At 44.4% G+C, this 21,811-nt stretch overlaps 1 protein-coding gene across 1 annotated transcript; it reads right to left on the bottom strand.

Moving 5' to 3' along the window:
* Positions 1 to 1,212: 1,212 nt before the first annotated feature.
* LOC118649213 (zinc finger protein 420-like) lies at positions 1,213 to 20,107 on the bottom strand. Its single transcript, XM_036296096.1, has 5 exons — positions 19,958 to 20,107; positions 18,803 to 18,976; positions 11,290 to 11,416; positions 6,101 to 6,174; positions 1,213 to 4,606 (listed from the first exon to the last, which is right to left on the bottom strand). Exons 2-5 carry the CDS (start codon positions 18,815 to 18,817, stop codon positions 3,170 to 3,172), a joined length of 1,653 nt encoding a protein of 550 aa, XP_036151989.1. The 5' UTR covers positions 18,818 to 18,976; positions 19,958 to 20,107; the 3' UTR covers positions 1,213 to 3,169.
* Between the last annotated feature and the right edge of the window lie 1,704 nt (positions 20,108 to 21,811).

Genomic DNA, 21,811 nt, shown 5'->3' with positions numbered 1-21,811 from the left:
GTGGGAGATGTGCAGGAGGCGGCTGATCGATGTTTCTCTCTCATCGATGTTTCTAACTCTCTATCTCTCTCCCTTCCTCTCTGTAAAAAATCAATAAAATATATTTATAAAAAAAAAAAAAAATACCATCATAGTAGTGGACTTTAGTTTCCCATAGATATCAATGGATACATCTAGCAGGCAAAAAAGTCAATACAGAAAATGTGGTCTTAAATGAGTGATGAGACAAGAGCGATTGGATATGTATAGCAGAGATTATCAACCGGAGTGTCACACAGGTGTGCTGCAAACTTTTTTAGATCAAGCAACACCTGGCTGTTTAGTCAATAGCATGGACTACATTACTCATTGATTGTCGAATAAAATGTGACAAAGGCCAGCACAGTAATAGCTGTGTGGTGTGCATGGATCCAAATCAGACTTTTTTTTTGGAAGATTGGCAAAAATATATATTTTGGTGGACCTCAAAATTTCAGTAAATTACTCCATATGTGCCATGAGATAAAAAATGTTGAGACCTCTGTTTTAGAGCTTTTCACCCCAAATCACAAGAAAATACAATCTGGACAAAATGTAAACAGAAGGTCCTCTAAACCTAGAAACAATGTCTGCTTCATCTATTTTCGTAATGACCATTGGGAGGGAAAAAAGATATTATATATATTTCCCATCGATACACTTCCTCAATATTTCTCACTACAATACCAGAAAATGGAACTATTGTCTAGATGGAATTATGTTCTTTGAATGATCAGGGTCTCATAGTATGTCCTTGTACAGAACAAATTCATAAAGCCCCTGATCCCGATGAGCCATAGTCCACACAATTTTAGCACATACATATACATACGAATGCTCCATGGGTATGTCAGAAAGAAAAGTAGAATAATATTGAACATCTTGTTTCTGTAATGATTTTGTCAGTCCTCTTGGGTGGCACATGCAGAGGAATTTGTACCACCTTGTACAAATTCAGCACTAGACACTGGAGAATGAATGTGGGGCTTTCATTTTAATCTCTGCTATCCTGCTGTCCATGGAACTTACAGTGACAGCTTGGAAAACACTCCAGGGACAGGTAATGCCTATGAACATACCTGTGGTCATTCTGTGAATATACAAAATAACTTCTGATGCAAAATAATAAAAAATTTTAACTGCAAATCTGCCATGGTCTGTGGGGTTCCTCTAGAAAAAATGACAAACATCCAGTTACATTCAAGTCACGGAGAATAAAATCTGTTTAATACAGGCTGAGTCCAACCTAAGAAAGACGTTAATGAGGTAACACTGTGAAATTCTTAAGCATATAAATAAAAATCAAGACAAGAAACATCATTTCAGTTATAAAGGACACAGAAGCCAATTTGTAATTGCCCATAAATATTCATATTCAAAACTATAGGATCCAGCATGAAAACATGAATAGTGGTCTACCTACTTCATGAATATAAAGCAAAATTTTGCCAAATTCTGATGTCAGTGATTGCATTAGTAAAATTCCAAACTACAGAACAGAAGCTACAGGGGCCAGAAGGGTTGTGGGAGAGGAAGAGGTTTAGATGCCATTGTTATAGCACTGCAGAAAAGAGTATCAGCTGAGCAGAAAAATGAGGGAAAAATTAACACAGAGAAGAATATGAAATAGGAAATGAAAAAAATAAGCTTAATTTTCTGAGTTCAGTTAGGGGTGCACCTCAGAAACAGGTGCCCTCTCTCCAATGCAAAGTTCATGGCAATTATGCATCCTGGGTAAGAAACATCTCCTGCCTTGTACTACAACCTCACTGGTATTGGATTTGAGGGAGAAGGGAGAGAGAGGGGGATAGAAACAGCAATGATAATGCAGAATTATCGATCAGCTGCATTTGAGTGAACTCTACTGGGTATCTAGCCCACAAACAGGGCATGAGCTTTGGTCGGGAAATGAATGCTGACTTCCCGGTTCATGGGTCCATGCTCTACCAAGGAGCAACACAGTGCGGGCACCCCCACTGCTTATCCAAGTCACACACAGTACATTTACAGGTGTTCTCTCCAGTATGAATACTCCTATGTTCAGCAAGACAACAAGGATAATTAAAGGTTGTGCCTCATTCTACATATTTTTAAGGCTTTCCTTCAAAATGACTTATCTGAGGTTAAATAAGACTTCATTGACAAGGATTAATCTCACAGATCACATTTGCAAGGTTTCTCTCTAGTATAAACTTTCTAGTGTACAGAAAGGAATAAACACCAACTAAAGGTTTCCTCACATTCTTTACTTTTTTCAAAATATATTTTTATTGATTTCAGAGAGGAAAAGAGAGGGAGCGATAGAAATATCAATGATCAGAGGGAATCATGGATCAGCTAGCTCCTGAATACCCCACAATGAAGATTGAGTCTCCAACCAGGGCTTATGCCAGACAGGGAATTGCACTGACCTTGTGGTTCATACGTCAAAGCTAAACCACTGAGGAATGCCAGACAGTACTTTCTCACATTTTCTATAGTGTAAAGCTTTCCTCCACTATACACATGTTATTCACTACATTTTGAGCTGTGGGTACAGGCTCTTGCACATGCTCTACATTTCTAAGTTCTCTCTTCAGTATGAAGTGTCTCATGTACAGTAATAAAAGTGTGCCTTTTAATGGGTTAGAAAACCCATTTTTCACATTCAGGAGGCTTCTTCCCATCTAGAATTCTGTAAGCTCAGTAAGCACTACCTGCTGGTACAGGATTTATGACACTCCTCACATCTTTAATACTTCTCTCCACTATGGACTCTCTGATGTGCTGAGAGGTTTGAGGTGTTGCCAAAGGACTTGCCACATTTTCCACACAAATAAGGCTTCTCTCCAGTGTGAACTCTGTGATGGTAAATAAAGGCTGAGGAATGCCCGTAGGCTTTGCCACATTCTCTACATGTATAATAAGGCTTCTCTCTAGTGTGAATTCTCTGATGCTTAGTAAAGCGTGAGGACTGGCAAAAGGCGTGGCCACAGTCTCTACATTCACGAAGATTCTCTCCAGTATGGGTTATTTGATGGTCCGGAAGGCCTGAGGAATGCCTTTGCCACATTGTCTTGATTCACAGGACTTTTCTGCAGTATGACCTCTGATGATAAGCTAGGGTTGATAATGCACTGAAGACTTTGCTACATTATCTACGTTTGTAAGGTTACTCTCTAGCATGACCTCTCTGATGATTAGTAAGGTATGTGGACCGGCTAAAGGTTTTGCCACATTGTTTGCATTTGTAAGGCTTCTCACCACTATGAACTCTTTGATGCCGTGTTAAGTTAGAGGAGACCCTGAAGGCTTTGCCGCATTCATTACACATATAAGGTTTCTCTCCACTATGAACACTATGATGACGACAAAGGGATGAGGAATAGGCATAGGCTTTGCCACATTCATTACATTTAAAAGGCTTCTCTCTAGTATGAAATCTCTTATGCCTCGACAAGTTTGAGGAATGCCTAAACGCTCTGCCACATTCATTACAGTTATAAGACTGCTCCCCGGTATGAAATCTCTGATGGTAATTAAGAGATTGTGCCGTACTGTATCCTTTGCCACATTCTCTACATTTATAAGGCTTCTCCCCGGTATGAACACTCTGATGACAATTAAGAGATTGTGCCACATTGAATCCTTTGCCACATTCTCTACATTTATAAGGCTTCTCTCCAGTATGAGTTGTTTGATGTCGTTTAAGGTTTGCGGACTCAATGAATGCTTTGCCACATTCTGTACATTTATAAGGCTTCTCTCCAGTATGAATATGCTGATGACGATTAAGGGAGGAGGACTGACTAAAGGCTTTGAAACATTCGCTACATTTGTAAGGTTTCTCTCCAGTATGAATTTTCCGATGTCGAATTATGCTTGAGGCGTGGAGAAATGTTTTACCACATTCTCTACATTTATAAGGTTTCTCTCCAGTGTGAATTCTCTGATGAAGAATAAGGGTTGAGGGTAGGCTAAAGGCTTTGCCACATTCTGAACATTTATAAGACTTTTTGTCCCTGTGATTTCTATGATGAGGATGTCTTGAGGACTGACCAAAGCCTTTTCCATTTTCCCTGAGTTTGTAAAATTTTGCAGTAGTATGAATTCTTCCCTCATGTACAATAAGAGATGAACGACATTTAAAGGCTTTGCCACATGCTTTACATTTATAAGGCTTCTCTCCAGTATGAATTTTCTGATTTAGCGTATAACCTGAAGGCAAATTAGATGTTTTACCAGAATCTTTACATTTATAAAGTTTTTCTTCACTATGGATTTTTTCCTGTCCGTTTATATTGTATATTTGACTGGAGATTCTATCACAAGGAGTACATTTGTAAGCCTTCTCTCCAGGATGAATATTCTCTTGTCTAATGTAATTTGAAGACTGCTGAAAAGACTGGACACATTGACTTCCTTGGTTTGTCTTCTCCACAATAGGAATAACCTGATGTATATTGTGACTGGATGTTTGGTCAAGGACATTTCCACTTTTACGATGGTTCTCTGTAAGTTCACTTGTCCGATGATTAAGATATGACTGTTGCTTAAATTTGTTCCAATGTTCAATCCACTGATAACTGCTATCTCCATTTTTTGTACTCTGGTGATAATGGAAGACAGAAAGACCTTTAGTGAGTTATAGTCACATTAAACATGTACACTAGATCCATAAGAACCATGTTGTGATACTCATTAAAGCTTTCCTAATATATTAAAACTGGAGGCCTAAAGTGCATAAAAATCGTGCACTTAGCGGGGATCCCTCAGCCCAGCCTGCGCCCTCTTGCAGTCCCAGATCCCTAGGGAGATGTCCTACTGTTGACGTAGGCCCGCTCCTCCCAGGGAGTGGGCCTAAGCCAACAGTTGGACATCCTTAGTGCTGCCACAGAGGTGGGAGAAGCTCCTGCCACCGCCGCTGCACTCACCAGTTGTGAGCCCGGCTTTTGCCTGAGCGATGCTGCTCCTGTGGGAGTGCACTGACCACCAGGGGGCAGCTCCCATGTTTTGCAGTATTGGGCTGAAACCAACTCTCCAAAATCCCGAGGGGTTCTGGATTGTGAGATGGTGCAGGTGATTGCAGAGGATGCCAATGGTGCATGATTGGGGGTGGGGAGGGATGCAACAGGTTGGACAGCCAGGGAGGGACTGCAGGAAGGTGCCAGGGCCTGTCCAACCCATCTTGCTCAGTCCAATCGGCCAGACCCCAGCAGGAACCTAACCTACTTGTTGGAGCGTCTGCCCCCAGGTGGTCAGTGCATACCATAGCGAGCAGTTGAGTGGTCTTAATATATCATTAGCATATTATGCTTTGATTGGTTGAACGGATGACCGGACAACCAAACACTTAGCATGTTAGGCTGTTGTTATATAGGATGATATAAAAAATATAAATATAACACCTTAATTATTAGAGAAAGAAGAATGAATCTTGTTTAAGATTGCCAAATGCCCAGCCAGCATGGCTCAGTGGTTGAGCTTTGAAGTAAAAACAAGATGATGGTTCCATTCCCAGTATGGGCACATGGCCCAGCTGGGGGATCGGACCCAGTGGGAGGCATACAGCAGACAGCCAATGAGTGATTCTCTCTCATCATTGATGTTTTCCTCCCTCTCTTCCTGTCCCTTACTCTCTGAAATCAATAAAAATACATTTTTCATAAAAAAAATATAGAAGATTGCCAAATTGAGCACATTTTATTATATAGATACATTATAAATGTATACATTTTAGAAATGATTTAATGAAAGTTTAATCCCATCCTACCTTTTAAACAACTCAAATGATTCTTTACTCTAGAGACTACATGAGTTACTAGTTTTTCTAGATTTCCTTTCCAAGACTGGGTAACAGTAAAAAGTTTTCAACCTTCACTTGCAGAAACACACTTATCTGCCAATGTAACTGACTTTAATAAGGGAGGTTTCCCAAATCCAAAGTACACCTGACATGTTTAGGTAACAATAAATTTATTATGATAACTGTTCCAGATTAGTTCTGTTTATATTAATATCCTCTCTTCTCATCACACACTTCCTCAAATTCCAAGGATTTCATTAAGTGTACATTATCAAAGCGACACCTTTTATATCTTACCAGTATTATTTCAGGGAATAAATCCTGTATTCTGGACTTTGGCATAAAGGCTTGGTTATCTTTTGATGGTATAGCTGAAAGAAAACAAATTTTCAGTTTAGACAATCAGGTAAGTGCACAGCAAGTATTGACCAAAGGACATTTTGGAGTACTCTAAGAGCCAGTGAAGAATTCAAAGAAAACTCAAGATAGGTATGTAGCTGGACATTTGTAAACAAGGATCTGAAGTCCTGCCAAGAAGTGAATGTTCTATCAGGAGCACAGTGTGACTTGCAAACGAGTCACGCTGGGTCAAGATTGCACACAATCTTGAGTTCCAGGAACATTTACCTCTCTGAGAAAGGCTAAGATTAAATAGTCATGGGTATAGAACAGAAAGGGAGGGCACAGCTGCAAGTTGTCTTCAATACCCTATCGCAATAACATAGAACAAAACAAGATTTAGTAGAGTAACTGCTGACGCACTAACCCTGTACCAAACCCCAATAAAAGCGATGGTGAGAGTGCAGAGTTTGATACATGCCTGAGCAAGCCATAGCCCTCTGTCCGGCATGAACCATTCTGTGCGCTTGTCTTACCTCTGCGTCTTCGGTTCATTAAACATCCCTCAACACTTGGCGCCCGAATGTGGGACCTTAAGGTAAGTATGGGGAACACACAGGACCAAACAGGGAAAAAGTCTGCGACGGTTTACGCAAACCTTTCAGCAAGCCAGGCAGAGCAATGGGGAACTCCCCGACAGCAGAGAGTCAATATATGACTCTGCTGCGTTCAGTGCTTAAAAGCACTGGGGTTAGTGTGTCTCAAGACAATTTTAGGAAATTAGCTAGAGAAAAAAGAAAGCATTGTTATTGGTTTGAGCCGACAGGCAGAAATCAGTTAAATCTAAAGGTTTGGAAACAGGCTGTTCATGCACTACGGCGTGCTCATCAGAATGGAGATCCTATAGAACATGAAGTTTGGTCCTTGTGTACGTTGATTACTATGGCTCTTAAACCTTTGCAGTCAGAATCAGATTGTGAGGCTGCTCCAGTTAAAGTTACTAGCTCTCGTTCTCACTCCGCTTGTGAAACTGATAAAGACATGCCTAATGGGCCATTACCTTCTTTGCCTCATGAAAATAAAACGGAGCAGCCGAAACCGGTTTGGCTCAGTGGATAGAGCGTCGGCCTGCAGACTGAAAGGTCCCAGGTTCGATTCCGGTCAAGGGCATGTACCTGGGTTGCGGGCACATCCCCAGTGGGAGATGTGCAGGAGGCAGCTGATTGATGTTTCTCTCTCATCGATGTTTCTAACTCTCTATCTCTCTCCCTTCCTCTCTGTAAAAAATCAATAAAAAATATATTAAAAAAAAAAAAAAAGAAAAAAAAGAAAAGAAAATAAAACGGAGCAAAAAAGGAAAGGTTTTGAACATAAGTTGGAGGGATATGAAGATATAGAAGGGACTGATAAAGAGGGCATCCAGGATTTCTCAGAAAGTGAAACTAGTAGCACTGATTCTAGTGGTAACGAACGGAAGAGATAATTTAAAAAGAAAATCAAAACAAGGGATTACGAACAAGAGTTATTAAAAGATTTGCTGATTCATATGAAGGCTTTAATAGGTGGTATCCCATCACCTCATGTTAAACCCACTAATAAGTTACAGAAATTAATCAAAAATGCTTTTCCAGCCTGACGGGTTTGGCTCAGTGGATAGAGCGTCGGCCTGCGGACTGAAGGGTCCCAGGTTCGATTCTGGTCAAGGGCGTGTACCTTCGTTGTGGGCACATCCCCAGTGGGGAGTGTGCAGGAGGCAGCTGATCGATGTTTCTCTCTCATTGATGTTTCTGGCTCTCTGTCCCTCTCCCTTCCTCTCTTTAAAAAAATCAATAAAATATATTTTTAAAAAAAAATGCTTTTCCAGTTCAACAGCCACTGTTGGACGAGCCCAGAGTATCTCCCCGGGCTCCTCCTCCAGACCCACCACATTATTCACAGGGGCACATCAGCAATTCCAGCTTCCCTTGCCTACTGAAATAAACAAAATATTATTAGATTTAGAACCCGGGGATGAGATTGTTCCTCCCACATGGAGAAGAGATGATGATTTCCTTGCATTTCCGATACAGCGGCAGCAAATGCCACCGGATCTGCAACAATATCCCCAATATCCAAATGGTTAATGCAGAAAAGGGGGTGGGGCATCAGCAGGGAGAGCAAGGAGAGAGAGTTTTTGTACTTATCTGAACTATGCGGAACTCAAGGCCGCAAGCTGCTACTAAGCACAAGTTTTTCTCTGCCCTGTTGTCTTCTCTTTAACCCTTCCAATACTAAATTAGACTGATACAATATACTTGAAATTTCATAAAGGTTAATCTAAGAAATACTAGCTGTTTACTTTATAGTAATCATTAAAGGATTGAGGTTTCACAAGAATTGAATCAACCTGTGTTTTATCATAATGAGTCCTCTCAGTCGTGGGATCCTGCATGGGTCCTACGATGGGGGCGAGGTTATGCTTATATTTCCACAGGTAAAGAAAAGTTCTGGGTTCCTGAGAGGTGTCTTAAGCTGAGACATGGGAACCAAAAGGAAGTTCTACGGAAGTGACCTGAACAAGGATTTCTCAGAGATGACGTTGAAGGGGCCTCCTATCCGCATAGCTCTACGGTCAACGCAACATTCATCTGTACCAACCTGGGGTCAGGTGAAGAAGCTTACCCAAGAGGGAGAACAACTGGTTTGGCGTCAACGAACAAACAGCACAGGCAAGCAACACTAAACCACCATTGTACAGGTCAGAATCCAGAACATTGACCCCATCAAATGCCTTTGTCATGGTGGAACAACTGGAACTCCAATTACTGCTGCTGAAAATGCCAAATGCTACAGCCCTTGGGGAGATGGTCTGGAACTTTTTATAAAACTAAATATACACTCGCCATGGGATCCAGTAATTGGGCTCCTTACTATTGAACCAAAGAGTTAACCTTTTTATCTACTCAAAAGCCTACAAGGGGCTGCTTATTCATAATACACAAAAACTGGACACAATGAAGAGGTCTCTCAACACATGAATGGATAATTACGCTGAAGGACATACAATGAAGTCTTATTCACTAGTATAAAGATATAATACATTAAGCCATGAAAAGACATGACAAAAGCCTAGATACATAGAGCTAAGTGAAAGAAAACAATCTGCCTGCTCAGGTAGCCCAGTTGCTTAGATGATAGTACAGATATACCAACGTTGCAGGTTTGATCTCTGGTCAGGGCACATACAAAAAAATCAATTAATGCCCAGCTAAAGTTTCTATCTCTCTCTAACTCTCCCTTCCTCCCTGAAATAAACATGACCTTGCCCAAACCGGTTTGGCTCAGTGGATAGAGCATCAGCGTGTGGGCTCAAGGGTCCCAGGTTCAATTCTGATCAAGGGTATGTACCTTGGTTGCAGGCACATACCCAGTAGGGGGTGTGCAGGAGGCAGCTGATTGATGTTTCTCTCATCAATGTTTCTAACTCTCTATCCCTCTCCCTTCCTCTCTGTAAAAATTCATAAAATATATTAAAAAACAAACAAAAACAACAACAGGGGGGCCAATTGGGGCGAGCAGTCAGGCATTCCCCGAGGAGTCCCAGATTGGAGAGGGTGCAGGCTGGGCTGAGGTAAACCCTCCCCCTGTGCACGAATTTCATGCACTGGGCCACTAGTCTATACCAATAAAAGGGTAATATGCTCATTAGACCGGGAGACCTTCAAGACAAAGCCATGGTGGCAGGGTTGAGGCAGAAGCAGTTAGGGGCGATCAGGACAGGTGGGGAGGGCAGTTGGGAGTGATCAGGCCAGCAGAGGGGACAGTTGGGGATGAGCATGCTGACAGGGGGGGCAGTTGGGGGCAAGCAGGCCGGCAGTGGGGGCAGGAAGGCAGGCGGGGGGGGGGGGGCAGTTGAAGGCAAGCAGGCTGGCAGGGGTGGGGGGCAGTTGGGGGCGATCAGGCCGGCAGTGGGGGCAGGAAGGCAGGCGGGGGGGGCAGTTGAAGGCAAGCAGGCTGGCAGGGGAGGGGGGCAGTTGGGGGCGATCAGGCCAGCGGGGGGAGGGGGAGGATGCAGTTGGGGGCAAGTAGGCAAGCAGTGGGGGCAATTGGGGGCGATCAGACTGGCGGGGGGTGGGGCAGCTGGGGACAAGCAGGCCAGCAGCATGGGCAGTTTGGGGCGATTACACCGGCAAGAAAAGAAGTTGGGGCAAGTAGGCTGGAGGTGGGGGGGGCAGTGGGGGGTACGCAGGCCAGGAGCAGAGCGGTTAGGGGCTATTAGGCAGGCAGGCAGGAGAGCAATTAGGAGCCAGCCGTCCCAGATTGCGAAAGGGATGTCCAAGGGGCCCCACACTGGAGAGGTTGCGCGCCGGGCTGAGGGACACCCCTCCCCATGCACGAATTTCATGCACTGGGCCACTAGTGGTAGACTACTGGAATATTCTAGAAAATGGTTTTCTAAAATATTACTTTCTGATATTAACTTCATTACTGTAGACAAAAAGTAATGTGTGCAAACACAAAGTTCCCAATTCACTTACATCAAAAAGTTTTTCTAAAAAAAAAAAAAGTTTTTGTACACCAAAGAATTCCCCATTTGTTCCTTTTTAAAAATATATATAGCCCTAGCTGGTTTGGCTCAGTGCATGGAGCATCGTTCTGCGGACTCAAGGGTCCCGGGTTCGATTCCAGACAAGGGCATATGCCCGGGTTGCGGGCTCGATCCCCAGTAGGGGGAGTGCAGGAGGCACCCAATAGTCATTGATGTTTCTATCTCTCTCTTCCTCTCCCTTCCTCTCTGAAATCAATAAAAATATATTAACATATATAAATATATATAAATATAAATAAATAAATATATATATATTTCTTTTAGAGAGGAGAGATAGATACATTAATGATGAGAGAGAATTACTGATCAGTTGTCTCCTGCACACCCCATACTAGGGAGCAAGCCCACAACTCTGGCATTTGCCACTGAACAGAATCGAAACTGGAACCTTTCAGTCTGCAGGCCAGTGTTCTATCCACTGGGCCAAACCAGCTACGGACCAACTTGTTCCTTGATAGCAAGAATCTACCATAGAAAGAAGGCCATAGAGATGTTAAAATAATAAAGAAAACAAAACCCTGTGGGTGAAGTAGGAACTCGGAAAGGAAGTCATTCTCACCCACGGAGGCCAGGTTGCTGTAGTTCTCCAACATCACATCGAGGTACAATTTCTGCTGAGCTGGGTCCAGGTATTCCCACTCCTCCTGAGAGAAATCTATGGCCACATCCCTGAAGGTCAGCAGTCCCTGAAAGATAAGAAACATTTACAAAGAGGTCATCAGAAGTGTTCACAATGTCACCCAACATGAAAACAGTGTCAGGAGAAGAGGTTTGGACCTAGGTGAGTATCCTTGATCATCCAATAAAATAAGGTTGACCCAGTAACATTCTCTGATATGTGTTCTAACATTGACAAATGAGGATGACACATGTCCATTGATCATGGTTCAGATTTTCCTATATAAGAAAATAAACTTTAAAATTAAGTCATGGCCGTAGTCAGTTTGACTCAGTGGGCTCAGTGGATAGAGGGTGGGCCTGCAGACTGCAGAGTCGCAGGTTCAATTCCTGTCAAGGGCACAAGCAGGGGTTGCAGGCTCAATGCCAAGTAGGGGGTGTATTGGAGGCAGCCGATCATGAATTCTCTCTCACCATTGTTCTCTCTCTCCCTCTCCATCTCTCTCTCTCTCTCTCTCTCTCTCTCTCTCCCCCTTTCCTCTCTGAAATCAATAAAAATATATTATAAAATAAATTAATTAAATTAAGGTGTGGATACAAGCATATGGATGTCTGAGTGCTGCCTTTGCATCATTCAGGGCCAGTGGGGTATATTTCTCAGATGGAAATGCAATGATGGGTTGGAGTTTATGGACTTCTCAAGTTGAAGCAAACCACAACAAAATGAACTTCTACAAAGACACAGATTCTGATCCAGGTTCTGAGATGGGGACTGTTTCCACACATGTCACAAGCTCACTTTTTACTTGTGATGCCAATGTTTCCAAATCATGTGCCATACTTCTGAATATTACAGAAAAAGGAAACACAGTAAATAATTCATAGAGAACTTTGAACTAAAAGGTTTTGTTAATGGAAATCAGTTCTCATGGAATAGGACAGATAAGAACCACAATCCTAGTTGGAAATTTACTGAGTAATCTTAGAACAAGATTATTCTGCCTGGTCCAACTGGTGTGGCCCACTGGTTTAGCCAGACCCATTTACCAAGATGTCACTGGTTTGATATCTGATCAGGACACAGAACCAAATTGTGAGCTCGATCCCCAGTGTGGGGTGTGCAGGAGGCATCCATTCAATGATTCTCTCTCATCATTGATGTTTCTATCTTTCTCTACCTCTCCCTTCCTTTCTGAAATCCATAAATATACTTTAAAAAAAAAGAAAAAATACCTAAAATAATGTTAACAAAAAATAAATAAATAAAATAAAATAATGTTAACAGTTTAGGCACAGAGACACACATATTATAAGTATGAAATCAAAATGGTTCGGTAATTCCGTAAATCTCATGAATGTATTTGTGTATGATCCCCTTTTTGTTTTATAAGCACAATAAGGACAGAAACATAGGATACAAAACAAGTTAGACCTATTGTTTCCTTTGTGTGGTTGTAAATCTTCACCTCCGGAGATTTTTTCCATTGAGTTTTGCAGAGTGGGAGGCAAGAAGGTAGAAGCTCAAAAGGAAAAGGGAAAGGGAAAGGGAGGGAGGGAGAGAGAGAGACAGACAGACAGACAGACAGACATCAATGTGAAAGAGACAGAGACGCATGGGTTGCCTGCCTACCATCTGTACCCAGGACCTATTTGCCCTAAACCAGGAATCAAACCCTCCACCACTGATCCACACCAGCCTGAGGGAACTAATTTTTCTTACTAGTACATTTCTTTCAAAATTTTTATGTATCATTAGTGGAAACTTATGTTGTAGAAATTTAATGAAACTGATCATATATTAATAATATCATTCTTGGAAACTTTCAAGAAAATACAAAAAGGGAAACCAAGAGGGCGGCATAGGTAAACACCGGAAACTGCTGCCTCCCACAACAAATTCAAAAATACAACTAAAAGACAAAACGGACATCATCCAGAACCACAGGAAGGCTGGCTGAGTGGAAATTCTACAACTAGAAGGAAAGAGAAAAGCACATTGAGACTCAGAGGAGGTGGGGAAGTAAAGTGCAGAGGTACGGAGGCGCGCACGGAAAGGGCTGGCAACTGGAGACACAGCTGTCTTTTTGAATCGGGATGGAGTCACAATCCCCCAACTGCTCTGAACTCCAGTTCTGGGTGAGTCTCTGGGGACCCAGACTCATACAGGGAGAAATTGGACTGTCTGGCAGCGTGCAGAACTCGGAACTCGAGGGCGGCTTTCTCTCAAAGGTGCTTGCAGAGATTACAGGGACACAGAGAAGTGGGGCTCCCTAGGGCAGGACTGAGGATCAGCCATAACTGCTTGCTCCGCCCTGTTGATTCCCTGAGACCCTGCCCCACCCAGGCTGCGGCAGAGGCTTTTGCATATGAATGCCCTGGCCCTTGGCAATCTGAAAATTACCTAACAAACTGCAGCTGGGCCAGACAGACCCAGAACTTCCAAGGGAAGGCCCAAGACCCCACAGCAGCTTGCATTGCTTCACAGCTGGGCCTCATTTCGGCACCTCCAAACCCCAAACAAGGAAGGGGAATCTGCAGATCTCTTTGTAGCTCCTGCTGGGTAGCCTCAGGCAGAGGCAAACTTAGCACCTCCTTAGGTCCAGGAGCCAGTGTACCCAGTGGTCAGAGTGGAACCATCCAATTACAACTCCTCAAATCCATAAGGGACACACTCAGGGGGCAGACTCAGTGAGCACCAAAGCCCCACTGAAGCAAGGCTTGCCCCGGAGGGTGTCTCCAGCACAGAAGTTCTCCCACTGCAGACACAGCTGATTCTCACAGCCAAATGGCCTGGAGGTCAATTCCCCCCAGTGATATCTACAACAATCAAGGCTTAACAACAACAAGACTGTGCACAAAGTCCACAAAGGGGTGCACCAAGAGTGTCTACCTTAGGTAATTGGGGAGGCTGAACCACTGGGCCCTAGGGGACACTTAGCACAGAAAACCACTTTATCAACACAGGGAAGCATAAAAAAATGCGGAGACAAAGAAACAGGACATAAATGACAGAAATGGAGGAAAGCAAACTACTGGATATAGAGTTCAAAACCACACTTTTAAGGTTTTCAAGAACTTTCTAGAAGCCGCTGATAAATTTAGTAAGACCGTCAAAAAGATTGGTGAGACCGCCGATAAATGTAGTGAGATCCTCAAGAAATCTAGTCAGACCCTCAAGGTTATGATAAAGGACCAACTGGAAATTAAGCACACACTGACTGAAATGGAGGATATTACACAGACTCCCAACAGCAGACTAGAGGATCGCAAGAATCAAGTCAACGATTTGAAATTCGAAGAAGCAAAAAAAACACCCAACCGGAAAAGCAAAATGAAAAAAGAATCCAAAAATACGAAGATAGTGTAAGGAGCCTCTGGGACAGTTCAAGCCTACCAACATCTGAATTATAGGGGTGCCAGAAGAAGAGAGAGAGCAAGATATTGAAAACTTATTTGAAGAAATAATGACAGAAAACCTCCCCTACCTGGTGAAAGAAATAGACTTACAAGTCCAGGAAGCGCAGAGAACCCCAAACAAAAGGAATCCAAAGAGGACCACACCAAGACACATCATAATTAAAATGCCAAGAGCAAAAGATAAAGAGAGAATCTTAAAAGCAGCAAGAGAAAGAAAGTCAGTTACCTACAAGGGAGTACCCATACGACTGTCAGCTGATTTCTCAACAGAAACTATGCAGGCCAGAAGGGAGTGGCAAGAAATATTCAAAGTGATGAATGCCAAGAACCTACAACCAAGATTACTTTAACCAGCAAAGCTATCATTCAGAATTGAAGGTCACATAAAGAGCTTCACAGATAAGAAAAAGCTAATGGAGTTCATCACCACCAAACCAGTATTATATGAAATGCTGAAAGGTATCCTTTAAGAAGAGGAAGAAGAAGAAAAGGTAAAGATACAAAGTATGAACAACAAATACACATCTATCAACAAGTGAATCTGAAAATCAAGTGAATAACCTGATGAACAGAATGAACTGGTGATTATTAATAGAATCAGGGGAATAGAAAGGGAATGGACTGAGTATTCTTGGAGGGGAAAGGGGTGTGGGGGATGCGGGAAGAGACTGGACAAAAATCGTGCACCTATGGATGAGGAATGTGGGTGGGGAGTGAGAGCGGAGGGTGAGGTGGGAACTGGGTGGAGGGGAGTTATGGGGGGGGAAAAAAGAGGAACAAATGTAATAATCTGAACAATAAAGATTTAATTAAAAAAATACAAAAATAAAAGAATCAAGGCTTAACTACAACAAGACTGTGCACAAAGCCCACAAAGGGGTGCACCAAGAGTGTCCACCTCAGGTAATTGGGGAGGCTGAGCCACTGGGCCCTATAGGACACCTAGCACACAAAGCTAATCTACCAACACAGGGAAGCATAAAAAATGCGGAGACAAAGAAACAGTTTACAAATGACAGAAATGGAGGAAAGCAAACTACTGGATATAGAGTTCAAAACCACACTTTTAAGGTTTTTCAAGAACTTTCTAGAAACCGCCGATAAATTTAGTAAGACCCTCAAAAAGTCTGGTGAGACCGCCAATAAATGCAGTGAGATCCTCAAGAAATCTAGTGAGACCCTCGAGGTTATGAAAAAGGACCAACTAGAAATTAAGCATACACTGACTGAAATAAAGAATATTATACACAGCTGAAATAATGTTAACAGTTTAGGCACAGAGACACACATTTTACAACTATGAAATCAAGATGGTTTAGTGATTGTGTAAATCTCATGAATCTATTTGTGTATGATCCTCTTTGTGTTTTATAAACACAATATGGAGAGAAACTTAATGATATAAAACAAGTTAGACCTACTGTTTACTTTGTGTGGTTGTAAATCCTCCCCTGGGGAGATATATTCCATGGAATTTTCAAGAGTGGAAAGCAGGGAAGTAGAGGCAGGAAAAGGATGGGGCAGAGCGGGAAGGGGTAAGGGGAGAGGGAGAAGGAGGGAGAGAGAGAGGGAGGAGGGAGAGGGAGGAGAAGAGGGAGGGAGAGGAGAGAGAGAGAGGGAGAGACATCAATGTGAAAGAGAGACAGAAACACATAGATTGGCTGCCTATTGCAGGTACCCAGGGGCTACTTGCCCTGGACCAGGAATCAAACCCTCCACCACTGATCCACACCAGCCTGGGGGAACTAATGTTTCTTACTAGTATATTTCTTTCAAAATTTTTATGTATCGCCCTAACCGGTTTGGCTCAGTGGATACAGCGTCGGCCTGCGGACTCAAGGGTCCTAGGTTCGATTCCAGTCAAGGGCATGTATCTTGGTTGCGGGCACATACCCAGTAGGGAGTGTGCAGGAGGCAGCTGATCGATGTTTCTAACTCTCTATCCTTCTCCCTTCCTCTCTATAAAAAATCAGTAAAATATATTTAAAAAAAATTTTTATGTATCATTAGTGGAGAGCTATGTTGTAGAAATTTAATGAATTTGAACATACATTAATAATGTCTTTCTTGGAAACTTTTTAGAAAATACAAAAAGTAATCATGTAGGGGATGTGCATGATGGGAGTATAGAATATAAGGAAAATGTAAAGAATCAAGGCCTGATTGTTTAAAGCTCCCATGCAAAAGCCAATGATATGTAGGAAAGAAAAGTAAATCCTCATTTTCCAAAGCAAACGCAAACTAAGAAGAGGGACATTTCCAGATGTTAAGTGATGGCCTTTGCACAACTTGTATTAAATCGCTACTACACCCTTGTTCCTGAAAAAGGGAGACTATTAACTCTACAGTGAGGGGAGCACCTCTGTCACATGAACATCAGGTGGACTTAGACCATGGGAATCAGGTGACTGAGGCACACAGAAGGTCAGGTCACCACTGCTGTGACATTACTGCCAAAAAAATATCAATCTATATAATAAGGAGCTAATATGCAAATGATCGTGACACCCTCATGGGTAACGACCGATCACAAGGAGGCTGGTGCGGTAGGTGCAGGTGGGCAGGGACTTGCAGCATCGGGACTTGAGAGATGCTTGTGTCCTGCCCCCTGCCCTGGACCCAGGGATGTGAGGCTTGTATCTTGGCACCCATCACCGGGCCCAGGGAAGCGAGGCTCACGGAGGCTCGCATCCCAGCCCCCGGCACCGTGCCTGGGGACATGAGGCTTCATCCCTGCCCCTTGAGCTGGCCTGGGGGACCTGAAGCTTGCATCCCCAAACCCGATGCCAGGCCCAGCGACCTGGGGCTCAAGGAGCATACCTCTTTGGGGCAATGGATCATGGAGCTCCCACACTGTGATAGGACACAGGCCATAGGCCACGCTGGGGGACCCACCCGCTCTCTGAGTGCACAAATTTTGTTCACCGGGCCACTAGTAAATAAATAAATAAAAATTTGTGGAAATGATCACAAATAAACATTAATTTTTGCAAGTGTCAATCCACCTGTACCTCTCTCATGTTCTGTAAGCTAGTAATACATTTACGTACCAAGTCTTTCATACTAATCTAATGAGCAAGTCTGTTCTACTTGGCCTTGTTTTCAGAACTTTCTGAGCTATTCTGAGCCGTAAGATGTGCCTCTTCTCACCCGTCATCTAGAGCTGCTGATACTGTAGCCACTTGAACCTAAAGACTTCATTTGCCTTCTGCACTGATACTTGAGCCTCTGACCCCATCCCAGTAGGGATGTTAGACATGGCTGCCTTCCAACTTTGATCTGTCACAAAAGGGACATTTTGAGTAGTTGAAAGACACTAATTAAAGGTGGGACTACTTCCTGACCTGGGGAGGGTGACAAAATGAATGCAGACAAGGCTCTGGCACAATGGAGGGGAGTATAACCTGGACAGTGTGGCAGAGAGGTAGAGGGCTGACCTATGAACCAGGAGGGCAGGCTTAGATTCCTGGTCAGGGCACACTCGAGGTTTCAGACTCCATACCCAGTGCAGTGTGGGGTGGAGGGGGCAGCTGATTCATAATTCTCTAACCCAGTGGTTCTCAACCTGTGGGTTGCGACCCCTTTGGCAGTCGAACGACCCTTTCACAGGGGTCCCCTAAGACCATCCTGCATATCAGATATTTACATTACAATTCATAACAGTAGCAACATTGCAGTTATGAAGTAGCAACGAAAATAATTTTATGGTTGGATCACAACATGAGGAACTGTATTTAAAGGGCAAGAGGGTGGAGAACCTCTGCTCTAACCTAATTAATGTTTCTATCTCTCTGTCACTCTCCTTTCCATTCTAAAATCAATAGAAATATTTTTTTTAAAAGACAGGAAAAAAGAAGAAAAATACACAGAAAAAGAGAGAAATATAGAAACTGCTGACATTGACTATGATGAATAAAGGAATGAAGTAAGGAAAGAAAAACAACCTACAAAGGCAAGAACATCAGAAATAGAGAAATAAATCACCAGATGTTAGAGGAAAAGCAAACACAGCCTCTGACCCAGGACACGTCTTTTACCTGAGAAGCAGCCATTTGGTCCTGGTCCTGATCGGGGTCTGGGATGTTTTCTCAGGTGACACTATGTTGAGGAGTCACAGAATGTGACTTCAAAGACGTCAGCACAGCGTCTCAATCAGCTCCCCTCACACTCACAGTCAGAAGGACCTGGAAATGAGGAAAAGGCCACCCCTCCTGTCCTTGGTCACAGGAGAGAGTGAGGAACAATGAGCTTATACATGGAGACCACACTGTGAGTCTTCATGTGTCTCTCCTCCCAAAGACATCCACAAACTCCTACAGAAATGAGGTGAGCTGCTGTCCTGACGCCCCAAACCAAACAGAGCACCCCCTTATCTCCCCTGAACAAAGCCTGCTCCCCACTCTCACAAATGCATCCTGCACCCCTCCTGCTATCCCTGTCCTCACCTTCCAAACACCTGGAGGCCCTCAGTAACCAAGGATGCCCCAGCTGTGGGAAACTGTTTATTGCCTTCACTATCTGATAAGCATAGACAGAGAACTCCCCGAAACCCCTCCCCCCCCCCCCCAAGGCTGGGTGCCTTTGAAGCCCTAGCAAAGCTCTGAGCTAGGCGCCACCTGTTTGTCCAGACAGTGGTAGCTGAAACTACTCCCCCATTTATTACTATGTAAATCCTTGCTGATGGGCTAGTCTGCTTGTTACTAGGGGGTCACCTGCCTAAGGGATATGCTATGGGGGCATCCCAGATCAATACTCTTTCAGATACCGAACCCTACTCCACGCAGAAGGTGGAAGGAGTCTCACTCGACACCCACCCAGAGCAGCTGTCTCCCCCCTGAATCCTCCCATGGACACTGTGCTCCCCGGGCAGGCAGACCCCTTAGTAAATGGGGGTGGGCCTAGGAGGCGGGTGCAGACCCCTAGGCCGGGAGCCATCCGGGCTCTTTGGGCGGAAAGCGCCGGACGGGGGGAGGGGCGCAAAGGGCGGGAACCCCCTCAACCAGACTCTCAGCCCCGCGGGGAGCACCGGCGGCCCCGGGAACGGTTTTCAGCGGGAAAACCGCGCGGCAGGCGGTGGCCACAGCCACAGGCGGTGGCCACAGCCACAGGCGGAGAGACCCCGGGCCGGGCCTCCGTTTCCTCCCAAAGGCACGTGGCGCCCGCACCGCGCAGCCTCCCGGGACCGGACTCACCGCTGAGAGAGGCTCCGGGGCGGGGACCCCAACAAGGACTCCAGCGCCGGCAGCGCCCTCAGCCTTCCCTGCGGGGAGGGGGACGGGAGCGTCAGCTTTAAAGACAAACACCCTCCTCAGGGGAACCGCCACCTTCCCCTCCACAGCCGCTTCCGCGTCTGCAAGGAACTGCGCATGCGCCTCCCTGCGGGGTGGGCGGGGCCAGAGCCTGAGCTGAGCGGCTCCGCGATGGGGGCGGGGCCGAGCCTGGCGGCCAGGCCTGTGCAGGGACAGAGGGAGGGAGGGCGGGGCAGGAGCGAGGGGGCAGCCCGGGTCCCCGCACCTCCTCCCACAGGGACAGCCCTTCCTGGGGGAGTTTCCCACGTCACTGTCAGGGTTTTGGCTGGTGACGCGGCTGCGAAAGGATTCACAAGGGAGAGAAGAGACAGGAGCAGAGGGAGGGCGTTTATTTTACTTCTTTAAAGGGGGGAAAGGGCCAGGTGCCCTCTGATGGCACAAGGCACCCCAGATAGAGGGGCTGTTCCTTTATTAGGGTACTAGCGAGTAAATGGCAGCTGTGGCAAAAGCATAAGGAGGGAGGAGGAACCTGGAATTCACACAGAAGTTTCCCAGCTCCCAGAGGCTGTGCTTAGAGCTACTGGCTGGTCTGCCCTTCAGCTGCAGGTGTCCCAGGGAGGGGTCTTTCCCAGGATCTTCACAATCCGGGAACACATTCTTAGTGAAGTTACAGAGAATTCAAAAGGCGGGCAGGTTGGGTTTGAAACCAGAAACTTTCTGCCTGTGATTTGCCTGGATCCTTAAACCCTCAGTGAGGAGGGGGAGGGGAAGGGCAGCCAGCTCTCTCAGCCCCTCCCTGTCTCCCCAACTGAAGGGAGAGGCAGCTTGACTTAAGGAAGCAGGTGGATGGGGGTGTCAGAGAGAAACCTAGATATCCATTCATGGTTAGGTTCCTGATGAGATAAGGTACTATCCATCAAGTGGGAAACATTTTAATTTACGTATTTTTTAAGGGCTACAATTTTCTAGTTGTAAGTTGTGATCTGTGAAGTCTGTGATCTGGAAAAGCATTTTTAATGAATATTTTGACTTTAGTAGTCCCGATAACCTAGTTAAATGGAAGTTGATATTAATATAGAATGTCGCCTGTTAGTTTTCCTTACATTTGGGAAACAAAACAATTTAAAATCAACAATATTTAAAACAGAGTTATGCCGAAACCGGTTTGGCTCAGTGGATAGAGCGTCAGCCTGTGGACTGAAAGGTCCGGGTTCGATTCCGGTCAAGGGCATGTACCTTGGTTGTGGGCACATCCCCAGTGGGAGGTGTGCAGGAGGCGGCTGATTGATGTTTCTCTCTCATCAATGTTTTTAACTCTCTATCCCTCTCCCTTCCTCTCTGTAAAAAATCAATAAAATAAAAAAACAGAGTTATAAGAATAATAACTATTATCAGTTTACTTAAACCCATCACCATTTTTTGTTTATTTTTATTATTTTTCCAGTATTTTCATAAATATAGGTATTCATTTCAGTGTTATAAAACTTTATTTACTTTAAAGATATGACCTGTTTAGAAAGCTATAATTTAGAGTAAGCCAGACAAAAGGTGTGACAGGGGGTCCCTCGGGGGTGAGGACGACGGAGTCCAATGCGCTGGGGTGTCCTGCATGCACAACTCCGGAGACCAGGTTCAGAGACACAGATCTAACTTTATTGAGGAAGTACAGCCATATATAAAGGGGTAAGCAGTCAATGCAATAGGGACATGCTTGCTGTTATTCAATGGGCATGAGGGTCGGGGCTAAGAGTAGGTGGCTCTTGGAGATTTATCAGGTGGGCGTTGCCACTTCCTGGT

The sequence above is a fragment of the Myotis myotis genome, unplaced genomic scaffold (genome assembly GCF_014108235.1).
Source record: "Myotis myotis isolate mMyoMyo1 unplaced genomic scaffold, mMyoMyo1.p scaffold_m19_p_28, whole genome shotgun sequence".
In the NCBI taxonomy this organism is placed as follows: Eukaryota; Metazoa; Chordata; class Mammalia; order Chiroptera; family Vespertilionidae; genus Myotis; species Myotis myotis.
This window is presented reverse-complemented; position numbering and strand designations above follow the sequence as displayed.